Genomic DNA, 15,313 nt, shown 5'->3' with positions numbered 1-15,313 from the left:
AAACAGTTTAGGTTACTTTCTATAGAAGGACACTCTGGATTTGATGGTATTAAGAGGGGAATGAGGATCATCTTCATATTGTCTATGTGAGGATCCAAATGATCCTTTAATCGTGTCCGTTCATCGTAAATCGTACTGTCAATTTTCGTCAAATACTATTTATGTTCAATTTTAAATAAAAATTTTAGAATGATTACTGACCGCTCAATGTACGACGAATTGACTCGATTAAAGGATCCCAAAATCGTCACAAAAAAGATCTAGAGAGGATCCTCATTCTTCAGATGGTAGGACGGTTGCAACCTCAAATGCAAAGCACTGTCCGCCCATGGTTGCAGGTTTACATACAAACTCAAATGCTTAAATTGTCATTGATCCCTTGCAACATCACAAATAACTTTCATTAGCTCAAATATTTTATCCCGACGAGAAATTCATTTCACCATGCATACAGTGGAAACATAATTTAAGCTAGGAGAAATTGTAGCATAAATTTGTGAACAACCAACGAATATTGCAACATTGATGTCTTGCTTTGTATAATAAATGTTCCTCACAATATATCATATTGTTGGAAAGAATTTTGTGACATAGTTATGGGTAAGTTTGGACACATTATGCTCGGATAAATATTCATAAGTCATATCAAGTTGGCGTTGTTTATTATGAGTTGCACTGAAGCGCATGCCACATGAGATGAACATTTTCTACTGTTATGTTCTCTCTTTGTTATGAGAAGTGTGTATGATTTCATTTACGAGATCTATTTCACAATTCGATTTGTCAGATTTTTACAAAGTGGGGATCTCACGCTTTACTAATACTACAAATTTTAGGACAAAAGCCTCATGGTGACACGTAACTTGGGAGTTTTTGGTGGTCGTGGCCTTGTTCATTCTATCATCACCAGGCATTTTGGAATCAACATCGGTGGAATGCTGGGGAACGATGGCGATAATACCGGGGAACGAAGGATCGCCAAGTGCATTTGCTCTGTTTTCGGCCATTCATGTCTTGTTAGGGGTTGTGCTGAAGTTAGAAAACGAGAGCATCAAGAGCTGGTTAAGATGTTTCAGCAAGAATCTGAGTCTCATGCGCAGGTACAAAAAACTGCTGCGGGTAGACTCCCGGAAAGCGCTGCAGGTTATGTTCATCAGCTGAACAAAAAATATGCAAGTTATATGCTATACGTTTTATTCACCTAGTAAGTGCGTTTACTAATACAAGAGGGTTCCTCGTGACATGTTTTTGTTGGTCTATGCGTGAACGACCGACAGACTATGAAACACTTTGAAATGTAATTTGAATTTCACTCGTTCTAGTAGGCAAATATTTTTCTCTTTAATGTTCCTTTAACAATGTGCTGATGTGAGCATCGAAACCCCAAAAATCCCCATTAACAATTTTATTAAATCAGATATTACAAGAAAAAAATTAAATTAGGAAGTGAAAAGAATCACTCAAATTGAAGATTGGTCTCCTTGAGAGTAGAAGAATCTTTGGAAATAATTATTTTTTATTCTCCCAAAAACTTATTAGAAAAATGTTTTACAGAAAAAAGACATTGTGATATATAAATTTACATAATTATAGAAAATACTTATCAAAATTAGTTTATCTGTATTAAATCCAAAATATATAGTTCTTGTCAAATAATTCTTAAACAGATAAAACAATTTATAGGTTACTTTCTATAGAAGGACACTGTGGACTTGATGGTATTAAAAGGGGAATGAAGACCATTTTCGGATTGTCTTTGTGAGGATCCAGATAATCATTTAATCGTGTCCGTTCATTGTAAATAGTACAGTCAATTTTTGTCAAATACTATTTATGTTCAATTTTAAATAAAAAAATTTAGAATGATTTATGACCGCTTAATGTACGATGAATTGACTCGATTAAAGGATCCCAGAATCCTCACAAAGAAGATTTGGATAGGATGCTTATTCTTCAGATGGTAGGACGGTTGCAACCTCAAATGCAGAGCACTGTCCGCCCATGGTTGCAGGTTTACATACAAACTTAAATGCTTAAATTGTCATTGATCCCTTGCAACATCACAAATAACTTTCATTAGCTCAAATATTTTATCCCAATGAGAAATTCATTTCACTATGCATACAGTGGAATCGTAATTTAAGCGAGGAGAAATTGTAGCATAAATTTGTGAACAACCAACGAATATTGCAACATTGATGTTTTGCTTTGTATAATAAATGTTCCTCACAATATATCATATTGTTAGTAAGAATTTTGTGACATAGTTATGGGTAAGTTTGGACACATTATGCTCGGATAAATATTCGTAAGTCGTATCAAGTTGGTGTTGTCTATTATGAGTTGCACTGAAGCGCATGCCACATGAGATGAACATTTTCTACTGTTATGTTCTCTCTTTGTTATGAGAAGTGTGTATGATTTCATTTACGAGATCTATTTCACAATTTGATTTGTCAGATTTTTACAAAGTGGGGATCTCACGCTTTGCTAATACTACAAATTTTAGGACAAAAGCTTCATAGTGACACGTAACTTGGGAGTTTTTGGTGGTCATGGCCTTGTTCATTCTATCATCACCGGGCATTTTGGAATCAACATCGGTGGAATGCTGGGGAACGATGACGATAATACCGGGGAACGAAGGATCGCCAAGTGCATTTGCTCTGTTTTCGGCCATTCATGTCTTGTTAGGGGTTGTGCTGAAGTTAGAAAACGAGAGCATCAATAGTTGGTTAAGATGTTTCAGCAAGAATCTCAGTCTCATGCGCAGGTACGAAAAACTGTTGCGGGTAGACTCTCAGAAAGTGCTGCAGGTTATGTTCTCATCAGCTAAACAAAAAATACGCAAGTTATATGCTATACACTTTATTCACCAAGTAAGTGCATTTAGTAATACAAGAGGGTTCCTCGTGACATGTTTTTGTTGGTCTATGCATGAACGACCGACAGACTATGAAACACTTTGTTTGGTGCAGGAAGTGTTCTTGGCAGCTGAACCAATTTCCTTTTCTCGTTATTTTGGTCGAATAGCTGAACAAATCATATGAAGTTATTAGTTTCTGTACAATTTAATTTGAAGCATTATGTGGAAATGTTTGTAGTTTGTTGAGTAACAAGAGTTATTCCATACAAAAGAGTATATTTGTCCTTCTATTTTTTTGTTTTGGCTTTTTAGCCAAATTGGTCATTGAGATTTGCGTAACTCATTATTTTGGTTCCTAAGATTTGAAATCAATAGAAGTGATCATTGAGTTTGTCTACTATCAATCATTTTGGTCATTCAATGAAAATTTATATTACATAAGGACTAAAATGATAAAAATACCCTTAATTTAATAAACAATGGGCCAAATGATTTGACAAAAATTTGAGGGTATTTTTGTCATTTTAGCCTCATTTAATGGAGATTTATCATGGAATGACCAAAATGATTGATGGTGGATAAACTCATGGACTACTTCTATTGATTTCAAATCTCAGGGACTAATGTGAGGAGTTATGCAAATCTCAAGGACCATTTTTTTTAAAAGCCCTTTTTTTTAATAAGAAAAGTACGATATTTCATTTATTGATAAAATGGTATTAAAATTATACATCATGAAGAACTTGGCCATTAAATGGTTCTTGTAAACTAGATCTAAAAATATTATAATAAAGCATCACTAATCGCAAACATATAAGTAGACTTCAAGCACTCGTCGCAAAACAATGAGTAGACTTCAAGCACTTATTCGAGCTCATTGTGAATCGCACAATTACACATTAACAAAAAATTTAAACTTCGTGTTCCAGGGGATCATGTGAAAACAAAATCTAAAATAATAAATTAGGATAGGGAATACAATGTCCATAGGTAGATCACATCACCTAATCACCTCCATGATCCCATAGATTCAACAAATCAAGCAACTCCACTCTTCACATATAGATCCAAAAGAGGTAATACCCAAAACAAAAATTAAAATCAAGCACTCTTCTTGTTGTTCGTAGGATTTATCATATATTGCATGGGCCTGCAGCATCTATTTTTCTACAATGAATACATCTATATCCACCAAATTAAAGAGTTATTAAAATACAAAACCTTAATTAAATAAATGTGCAAATGCAAAGAGCTTAAAACTCAGTTCATTAACAGCACTTCTTCTTGCAACAGTGTCTCGAGTTTCTCTTTAATATCGCTTGTATAAGAATAATAATATGCAATAAAAAAATTTCTGAGAAAAAAAAATTAACATAAATTAAGAACTCACACTCCATGCTGGTGACTGGATCATGAGTTTGACACTCCAACAGTCAATTTCCATCAAGTTCTGGGTTCTTCTAGAAGGATGATTGAAAAGGATTGAGTTGTAAATGTGGTGGAAATATATTAATCAAATGCATAAATAATATAAAAAACCAATAGATCAATACTGATGTTGGTCAACTCAATAAAAAGTACGTTTGTAAGAAGTGTTTTTGTTATAAGCATGTTAAATTTTTTTGTTAAAAATCCAAGTGATTTCTAAAAAAAAATACTTACCTAGCCTAAAGCATACTTAAAATTTTTACCAAATGTAGTTAAAAATGTTTTTTATTGTCAAAAAAAGCTTATGACCCTTCCAAGGAGGCCCATATACTTTGATAGTAAGCCAAAATTTAGGTTTAGTTTTTTAATTGTTTTTGCCCGCAAATTTTGAATTATTTGCCATCTAGTTTTTTAATTTATTAATTATATAAAGAGCATACTATGCTAACTACTGCTTAATTTAATATAATAAACAAATATTTAATTTCAGGGCACCGTAGTACCTATTCTGCTACTCACAGGGTTCAAAAGTGATTGGGGGGGGGGGGGGGGGGTGGGGGGGTTTGGGAAAGATAAATTACAATTTTTATACCTCCATTAATACATGTAAGAGCTCTAAAACTGAAGAAAATTTTCAGCGCACCCGAAACATAGCTGGCACACGTGTCATGATACCATTGGAGAAATATTTGAGAAAAAACTTTCTCCAATTGTATTATTACAACCCGTATTCCAAATCACTGAAACAATTTGACAACCTTGGTCAACTTTTACTGTCGGATGGAGGGTAATGACAAATAGAAATGTGGAGCATTTCTCATTGATCTAATTTTATTTTAAGGGGTAAAGTTGGAATTAAAAAACTTTAGCGGGGTTAGTTAAGTAACCTTCTAGATCAATGAGAGATTCTACCCTTATTAATAAAAATATATATTCATGTGAAGAACTAACTCAGATCATACAAATTAATTACTGTGACATTCAAGATTTTCTCTGAATCGAGAGACAACTACCTCATTGTTGACCAAAGTACTATACTTGAACATTAGTTGGACAACTCAGTTAACCGAGTAAATTTCTTGGTCCACAAGAGATTTTGTCCATGTTACCGAGAACATTATCTTAATGTGAGTGTCGCACTCCGAGATGAGCGCGATTAGATGATGAGTCACACTCAGCGACACCCCAAATATACATAAGCTTCCCCAAGTTTGCGGAAAGTGGAAAAAGGATTAAACTTAGGCGAACAACCACTCAAACTCGAGCCAAAACCTTCACTTGTTGCATGGATTGACTTGTAGTTGGAGTTGATTTTTTCTTTTATTTCTTTCGTAAGACAAACGAAACATATCGATAACACCAACACTTTGAACCTTTAATTTCCTACAATATATGCGGACTCCCCAGTCACCACCATGGACGAACCCTTACTTTCCAGGATTCAGACAGCACTTGGTGTCGGAGGTGACGATCAACAAGTAGCGTCTTCGAGCAGATCAACGGCCAGAACACCCAGAACACCGCGAAGAAGAAGCTACCCCTCAGGTTACCTTGATGTACTCAACTCCGATGTTATTGTCCCCATCATCACAACACCAAACTCTTCCTCCTACGCCAATCTCCTCGCGAACCTGAACAAGAACAAGCGGAGGCAGCTCAAGCACCGCTCCCACTCAGCTCCCTCGGTGTTCACTGACATCAAGGAGCTGATTCAAGACTCCGTCGATGATCCAAGACCTGCCCCTAAATCAACCCCTCTCATCGTTCGCCAAGCTTTCATCGGTGTCATTATCTATGTCATCATCGGCATTGTCATAATCTTGACAACCGGGGGTTTCAAGGGAGAAGCCACTTACAAGCCGGTTGATGCCTTGTACTTCATTGTGGTCACGCTCTGTACGATTGGCTATGGCGACATTGTTCCTGACACAACCGGTACCAAGCTCTTCACCTGTTTCTTCATCTTGGTCGGTTTTGGATTCATCGATATTCTGCTCAACGGTTTGGTGGTGTACATCTGCGACAGGCAAGAATCGGTGTTGTTGAGCACCGTCGATGAGACGAAGTTCAACAACATGATTCAGACGTACATGATCGACAAAGAGAAAGGACGAATGAGGATAAGGATCAAGGTAGCGTTGGCACTGGGAGTGGTGATTGGTTGTATAGCTATAGGGACAATTACAGTACATTTTCTCGAGAAGATGAGTTGGGTCGATAGTTTCTACCTCTCTGTTACTTCAGTCACAACTGTAGGTTACGGCGATTTCGCTTTCCAGACAGTTGCGGGTAGGTGTTTTGCAATAATCTGGTTACTGTTTAGCACATTAGCTGTTGCTAGGGCTTTTCTGTACCTGACCGAGCTTAGAATCGACAAGCGGAATCGTCGAATCGCGAAATGGGTTCTTCAGAAGGAGATCACCCTCAGGGATTTGTTGGCAGCAGACCTGGATAATGATGGATGCATCAGGTACCCCCCCTAATTTTTCTCTAATTTGGAATTAAGCCAATTTTGATGAGTTTGCTTCTAGTAAAGTTTCCCCTAAATAGAGAAAGTGGAAAGCAACCTTGTTTGCCATCCCGCGGGTTTTTGTCAAGTTCCTAAAAACTCAAAACTTTTCCCAATATGCATTTATGTTAGCAGACGTGGGTTACACCAGTTGGCTACGGCAATGTGCCTGCCCCCTTCCCGTAGTTTAGAGTATTGTCCTGTGGAAAAAATATGTATATACATGTCAAGTTTATACTTTCTATCTTCAATGCTGCAGCAAAGCGGAGTTCGTCATATACAAGCTTAAGGAGATGGGGAGAGTGGCAGAGAATGATATTATGCAGATATGCAAGCAATTTGATTCTTTGGAACATAGCAACAATGACAAAATTACTCTTGTTGATCTAATGGGAAGCGACATGTGAGTGATTCCAATAAGGTTTCCCTCAATCGAAAGTCCGAGGCATCACACAGATCTTGCTACAGAAATTAACAGAAGCAAACTGTGAGAATTCTGAATTTTTACGGTACACGTATATAGAACTAGGCATATGAATTTGATGTTTCACTACAGAGCAGAAGACTCAATACAATTCTTTTGTAAATACTTTTGGTTTCAAATAAAAATGGAAACTTCGACGATCTCATTTCATCGTTTCTTTGGTTTCTGGAGTCATTTGACAAATTATATCAGTCCCTATAGTTTTAGTGAAAGGTCATTTGCGTTCTCTGACATATAAAGCTTCTGAGTTCATCAGAGAGCATGCGCTGATCCACACACATTCAGGTACGGACCATATACAGCCTGCTCATCTACAGGGTATGGAACGTGGTGGGAACGCAACTGTGTTTTGGGTTTTTCTTTTCCAATGCAAACCAAACACTTTAAAACCGAAGCAGGGGCATCAAAGGCAGCTAAAATTCATTCAATCCTCAAATCTTACGGGATGCTGGCTGAAGCAATGAAGTATTGGTTTATTGCTCTTTACAATCCCATGGCAAAATGCACTGCAGTATGCAAACATAAGTTCATAGCAGAAGGTGGAACCAACAGATTTATGTAACACTTGGCCTACCCGGCAGTATGGACAAAGAGATTACCATGAGCCAAAATCAGTCAAATGTTGATTACACAAAGTAAAATACTGTTTTACAATCTATTGATGACAACACGATAATCATATTATAAAGAACATAATGGACAAAACTAGTTACCATGAATAAGTGGTGTATCTTTTCACACCAAAGCGAAGATACATTCCTAGATTGAACAGGTGCAAGGGTCTATTGATACTGGAGCTGCAGCCGAATCTTTAAATCTCGCCTGTCTCTTTGCATCGTATGGGGATGTTTGCTGCTAACCGTTCAGAGAAACAAATGATGGACAACATGTTATCACCAAGGAGCAAAACCAGTAACATAAAACTGAACCCCAAACTATTCCATTAATAATCAAGTTCAGGGTTGAGAACTTCCAAACGCCCAAATCACCAAGAAAACTTGACAAAACATGCTATAGCTCGAACTTCCAAAACTTGGTGATATGGGCCCTTGGAAGTTCCAAAACTTGCATCAAATTCAGACAGTCCTTGCTAGTTTTCATGCTATAAACAATTACTGCAGTTCTGAAAAGATGGCTCGAGAAAACCAGGAACATCTATGAATTAGTTATTCACACGTAATTTTTACGAACTCCACCTTCTAGTTTAAAGTTGGAAAATTTAATAATAATATTATTATATTAAATTTATTAATTGAAGGGAAATTAGAAGTGGAGCCTTTTGGTAGAAAGATGCGTCTACTTTAAATGAAGAGTTGCAACTTTTGACTCTTCATGAATAGTCACATACTTTCCAAAGAGGTATCTCACATTCTATAAATAGGGAAGCCCCCTATAATCACAAAATAACTTTTCATTGTTTACATAATCATACATAGAGTGCACTAAATATTAGAGAGTTTCATTGAGTCCACATGAGAGAGTTTTCAACACAATCGTGGTTCATGGAGTCTCGTGATTTGGAGTGCTACTATTACAAGGACGTGGTCGTTGTATCTTGGGAGACATGCGCCGATCAACCATGAGCACCGTAGTGGGGCGTAAACTTGTCTTAAGGACAAAGTGTCCAACACTTGCCTCGACCGTATTTTCTAGGTTTTTCTAATCCATTATATCATATTCATTTAACATTGGTTACTCATGTGCATGCATTATTGTGATATATAATTGCATGAATTATTTCTTGATTTTCTATGTGATTTATTATAGCAATTAGACCCAAGTTTTCCAACACTTTACTGCCAAAAACAGATTCGGAAGTGTTAAATTCTAATGCATAAAATGCAAACCTTACCACATTTAGAGATTGACTACAACAACCGGAGCTTTATCTGATCTCCACATTTGCCATCTTGATACTTGAAATTCTGATTCATGAACGATAAATGAAGTTATCAATAAGCATACAGATTGAGAAAGAGATATGATTGTTAAGTCTTGTAAGGGGGACAATCGAAAAACTACACCAACCTTTGAGTTCACTAATGTGCATACCTCTGTCCAACGCCAGAGACACTATCAAGAAGTTCCATCGTTTTTTGCACCTTAAAATAGTGATAAGTTCAGCTTCAATTTTGTTAAGTTGGTAATCCAGATGTTCTAAGAAACTCTCGAAAGAGGTTATTCCCTTCAAGCTACTAATTGTCTCATCTTCATTCCAAGCTCCCTTATTTAAATGTTCTCGAAGGTCCTCCCCTTCTGGCTCAACAGGTAAGCTTTTCTTGGTTGTCTTTAGGAAGCGGCGTTTCTTTATTCAGATCATTTGGGACAAATTCTTTGCTCTCCTTCAAATCTTCAGCAACTTCCGTTGTTGGTGATACAATTCGAACAGGACTAAAAGCATCTTCTCTGACAAGTCCAAGATCCAAAGAAACATTCCCGATTAGCTGCCTTTCTTTCAGAGAAATCGCCTGAAACCAAATTAGTCTTCTTCTGATCATATTATCGCTGAAAGGTAAAGATCTTGAATAAGTTACAGTAAGTGAACAAAGATTGGAATAAGAACATTAAGAAAAAGTATATCTTACTAGTGGTTGCTATTTTACCAGTTGTAACATTATGAGGAAGGAGGTTATGAATTTGGGACCTCCATTTCAAAGATGAGTGGCTATCAACTGAGCCTTACCCTGACCTCCTTTCTAAAGGCTCGACTGAGCTAAGATAGCGTATGATATCTTCTTTTATGCAGTCATGATTAAGTTTTGACTACAATTTGCAGACAATCCATAACCACATCTGGAAAAGTTGAAAACATGGCAGCTTGAAACATCATAAACCAATTACAGACCTATAAATGTCCTTTTTAATTCGGTAAACAACCACTAATTTTGGTGATAGTCGATTTTTGTCAATGGAAACATAATGGATTAGTGGAATTCCATCTTAAACTGCATTATTAAAAATTAAACTGCATTATTAAAAACAATGGTTTAATCCAGTATTCCTCCACTTACACTGGAAAATCTCTTCCATAATTATTAACAGTTTATTTTACCTCATTAAGCTTTGTGGAAAGCTCATGGAAAGCTCATCGAGCAACTCTATGCGGTTCTTTGACGTCTTCCTTCCCGGTTTGGACATTAATTGCTGCTTGCCGTTTCAGCTTCTCGGCTGCCTCTGACAGACGCAAAAGCCTCAATCTTGCATTGTTTGCTAAGCCAACAACCACGAAATGTTCTTAAAATTACGTCACATAGTTTGTTCTGAAGTCCAGAAATTCACCAAAACAGTAACAGCCAAGAAAACAGACAATTTAACTCAACCCATCAAACTATTGGATTGAAATTCATCAACCACTTCTTGGTGCAGAAAATCTAAAGATCACATTCAAAAATGTGTAATTTTGTAAAAGAAAGAAGCTTTCATACAAATTATTAATTAATTATCTACCAAAAAAGCTTATAACAACAAAAGAAACAAACAAGGCGGGAACTTGCAATAAATTGAGCATAAAAAAATGAAGTCTTTCAATGAAAGAGGAAAATGGGTAATCCCCAATTCATATAAAATATTATGAAAGAGAGGAAAGCAGGTGTACTGTTTATATATATATATATGTATGTATGTATATACCTTTGGCTCTGGCGGTCTCAGCCTCAGAGTGGAGCTGACCGAGCTGGGCACGTAGCTCCTCTGTGTTGACGTTGGAAGCCAAGCACATGGGAGTCCTCCATGAAGCTCTCCGACGAACAACCATGGCTGTTCCACCACCACTCCACTGTATCATCTCTCACTCTCTCTCGTCTGTCCGGATGAATGGGGGTTCCCCCCATCGATGATGAGGCCCATAGCTTAAAGCCTTATGGTCTAGAAGGGTGAAGCCTATTTTCGAATGACCCAAAGAATACCTCTCTTTGAAATGGGCTTTTAGATTGTATATTACTTTAAGGCCTCGGTTGATTTGGATTGCGTTTTGATAATTCACTAGATTCAGAAAGAATGGTACACCTAGCTTCCTCAACCTCATCAAATCGACAGAGTGTTGAATGGGCAAATGGATCCCAACTTTTATTACTTATAAAAGTTGATGGGAGAATGTGAGTACAAAATCTCACTCTGATTAGATCAAATTATGCAAGGGTTTATAAGAGGTTGAACTATTCTTCATATTGTCAATTTGTTTTATAGTGAAACCCAACTTTTTTCATGTCATCAAAGCAGGTTGGACATGTGTGAAGCCTAACGGCCAAACATGCTCCACATCATCCCGTTTGTGTTGTTCACGTGTTCGGCTTGAAAATTCGTCACATGTGAGGGGGCATGTGAGAATGTTAGGACAAAGTAGGGCTATGTTTGGCCACTCCTCATATTACAAATTAGTTTTTATGATGAAACCTCACTTTCTTCAGTTGAAAATAATAAGGTTTTCTTAGCTGTTTTTTGGGTTTACCCCACTAGAAAAAATTTCTAGCTCAATCCCTTCGGCAAAAATTCTAATTTTGTTTTTCTTCTCTCTATTGCGCCTGATCAAATCGACTAATTGTTGAATGGAGAAATGGATCCTAACTTTTATAATTTGTAAAAGTTAAAGAAAAAAAAATGCAATAGCATGAGGAAACTTATTCCTCATAATTTAGATAAATATACAGCTCACATCTGATTAAATCCTAAACAGTGGTTTAGACACAAAACATGGCTAATCTAAACTTCATTCCATTGTGTCCGAATTTGCTTTATTTTGCTTATCACTTGTGTCAAATTATAACAGTGGTTTGTTTCCTATCTTACTTGCATGATATAATAGTTAAGGGGATCGATCCCCATACATTTGTTTTCTTGTTGGATTCTTCCTCTTCTAGTTTTTCAGTTGGCGTCGTTCATAAAAAACATGTTTTATCTGCCTTTTCTTATGAAGCATGCATGAATTAACCCAAGTAAATTGAAGCCTTTATCGACTGTGGAAACTTTTATTTCCATATGTTGTCACATCCATTTTCCTTTCAAACCGAGTATTCTTTCGCTTCGATATGCCATCAAAATTTGGGTCCACTCAAGAAGCTCGTCCAAGACTACTCGAGTGTTGATACCCCACGATTTGACCTAAAATACCCTAATAATTTGAACATCATCTCATCTGTTTTGCTCCACAACCAACCAATTATGAACGATGAATGACTGTTATGAGTCAGTCATGACAGCCTCCTATCAACGACCACAACCCACGCTCAACACTTCAACCTCAAAAAATTGACATTGACAACCTCCTAATTCATCTCATGGTAAAAGAGAGAGAATTCAGGTAAAATGTTATGTCTCATTCAGTAATACGAATTGTAAAAGATTTAACAATTGTAAAGATCGATTAGATCTTTATATGTAATATCTAACCGTTTATTTTTTGAACCACTTAATTCTACCTGTTAAGAAAGAAATACCTGAAAGAAAAATTATGAATTTGTAGTTTTTTTGAGGCGAATATATATTAAAAGAAAACTCAGGTGGCGCATGCTGTAAGGTTTCTACTTTCTAGCACACAAGGGCTAAGAACCTAAGATTGCAGTCTATACCAGGTTTCAGATGCCCACATTTTTCCATATAAATCATTGTATCCCCCTTTTCTCTTTGTTTCTTTAACTGAATAATATGCTAAATCGTGGATATGCTTGCACAAAATTTTAAGGGCATGAAATTATCCTCCTTTTAACGATTTATAATTTTATTTTGAAAATTATTGCGAAGAGGAGGCGTGTAATTACAAAACAAAGTTGCATGGCCTGCAATCTGCATAATGAGATTACTTCTGTAGTGAACATAGGGCGATTTAAGTGCACTTTCCATATTAGGAGATGTTCTCACGTTAGATTGTCTAACAACATAATTACATGTCTACATTCTATGAGCTAATTAGCATAATTAATATTCATACTTGATAGGTCGTTTATATTTAGTTAATTAGCATTTGCTCGACAGCATAATTCTGGTAACTAAGAAAAAGTATTGTGTCAAACACAAAGGATATATATGGCTTTGAAGGAGGAGAGGCGAGCTAGACACTTCCAAAATGCAAATGAGTTAATTTATGGCAGACTAGAAGTTCCATTAATGTGCTTTAATTAGATGATGATCATAACGTGAATCAAATTGTCAATCGAGGAGCTATAACTTCATTAATTTGTTTACATAAGATGTATAGATGTATGGTTGCTGCTGATATGTATAAGTACAAATGTAGCCTGTGAATTATGCCCGATTTTTGGGGTTAAAAGTTTGACTTTGTAGCGACAGCCTACAGCTTAATTAATTTCATTAGATGACATTTGATCATCTGTTATATTATAACAAGACATGACAAGCAAGATATCAATTCAAGAAAGAAGAAATCTTCCAGAGAGGTCGTGTATTAAAATGATTAAAGCATCCAAACTTCGTTCCTTGTACATGTAGAATTCATGATATGTATGTCTTCAATTGAGTATATATCGAAGAATAGAAGAGATTGTTTTTAATGGTATGAATATGGGATGGTACATTATATTTTTTTCAAGTGTCTCTTTACTTGTATAATGACATATAGTGAATGTGTTCATGTTTTGAATACACTGAAAAATCTCTCAAATAATAAAGCACAATAATGAAACATATATATATATATATATATATATATATATTCATATATAACTTAAAGGCTTTCATATGTAACTCTATTAATAGTCGTAACTTCAAACTAGGCCAAACTTGCGAATATTAACAAAATGATAACAATTAACCTTCTACACCAGTCAAAAGGAGACATCGCATGCATATATGTATATATATATCTAGTTAGGTAGTCTTGACATCTTGTTCGAAAACTACGGTTTGAGGAGTTCTATACAAGCAAGTAAACCCAAGAGTGAGCATTCAAATGATCCCGTAAATATAAGAGACATCTATCATATAGCACCCAATAATTTTTTCAAGAGGATGCATGCTTTACTCATCACTTTGTTATATCATAAACCTTAATTTTTTTGGGTATGCCCTTATATTAATATTTTGAATTGGTTTTCCACCTCTGATGCCAAGTTCGCTTTGTAGTTTGAACATGATTTTTTTTTTCTTTTTAATTAAAATGTTTTCTGATATTAACATAACTCCTCACTTTGGTCTATGACAATAAAAGTCGATAGAAGTGGTTTTGAGTTTATACACTGTAAACCATTTTGGTCATTTCATAAAAAATCTATCAATATCCTCTTTAAATTGTCACGTGAACGACCACGTGATCACGTTTTAAGGGAATATTTGTCAAATCAACCCCTCAATTGAATGAGGATTTGACATTATTTTTAGGTAATGACCAAAATGACTTACGGTGAATAAACTTATGAACCATTTCTATCGATTTTCATTGTACCAAAGTATAGAGTTATACCAATCTCATGAACTATTTTGAATAAAGAGCCCTTTTTTACTGTTTTTTTGGGGGTCAGAAATGGAGATAATGCCTAAAAAGAAATACCTAATAAATTGTCTTTCGAAGGGGTCTTAATATAAATAGGATGGTCACAAAGATAGCAAGCCCCAACTCAAGGCCAACGATATGATTTTTCCAAAGAGTTTTTTTTTTTTTTTTTTTTTTTTTTTTTTAATCTTCAATAAAATGCTACCATTTGGCTTAGAAAAAAACCTTTACCACTAGCAGGAGGGGAATGAGGTACGCGAAGCACGCCCTCCCCTCCTCCCCCTTGTATCCCTTCTTTTTTGTTCAATGTCTTTCTTCGTGGTATAATATTCTCTTTTGTTACTCAGACTTAGTTTTGAGTTCCCCATCATCGCTTTTTCACTTTTTCCTCATGCCATTTGCACTCCCAAGTACTATTTTTTCCAAGATTTCTTTTTTTCTTTTTTTTTTGTCAAACAAGATTTCTTATTTTCTACTTGTTGATTCATCATCAGTTTGAAGAGCTTCGTTAGCATATGCTTATACGGCTTTCTAAGTTAAATCAAGATTGTGTTCGCTTTTATGCGCAATTGGATCTTTAGAGAC

The 15,313-nt window shown here is 35.9% G+C and overlaps 1 protein-coding gene and 1 pseudogene across 1 annotated transcript; one reads left to right on the top strand and one right to left on the bottom strand.

The window, feature by feature from the left end:
• Positions 1-5,589: 5,589 nt before the first annotated feature.
• Positions 5,590-7,432, top strand: LOC126583246 (two-pore potassium channel 3-like). The gene is made up of 2 exons (XM_050247574.1): positions 5,590-6,764; positions 7,063-7,432. Exons 1-2 carry the CDS (start codon positions 5,710-5,712, stop codon positions 7,208-7,210), a joined length of 1,203 nt encoding a protein of 400 aa, XP_050103531.1. The 5' UTR covers positions 5,590-5,709; the 3' UTR covers positions 7,211-7,432.
• Positions 7,433-7,870: 438 nt separating this feature from the next.
• LOC126583247 (uncharacterized) lies at positions 7,871-11,134 on the bottom strand (annotated as a pseudogene).
• Between the last annotated feature and the right edge of the window lie 4,179 nt (positions 11,135-15,313).

This window comes from Malus sylvestris, chromosome 9, assembly GCF_916048215.2.
Source record: "Malus sylvestris chromosome 9, drMalSylv7.2, whole genome shotgun sequence".
Classification (NCBI taxonomy): domain Eukaryota; kingdom Viridiplantae; phylum Streptophyta; class Magnoliopsida; order Rosales; family Rosaceae; genus Malus; species Malus sylvestris.
The sequence above is the reverse complement of the archived record's forward strand: the minus strand, read 5'-3'. Positions and strand labels throughout refer to the sequence as shown.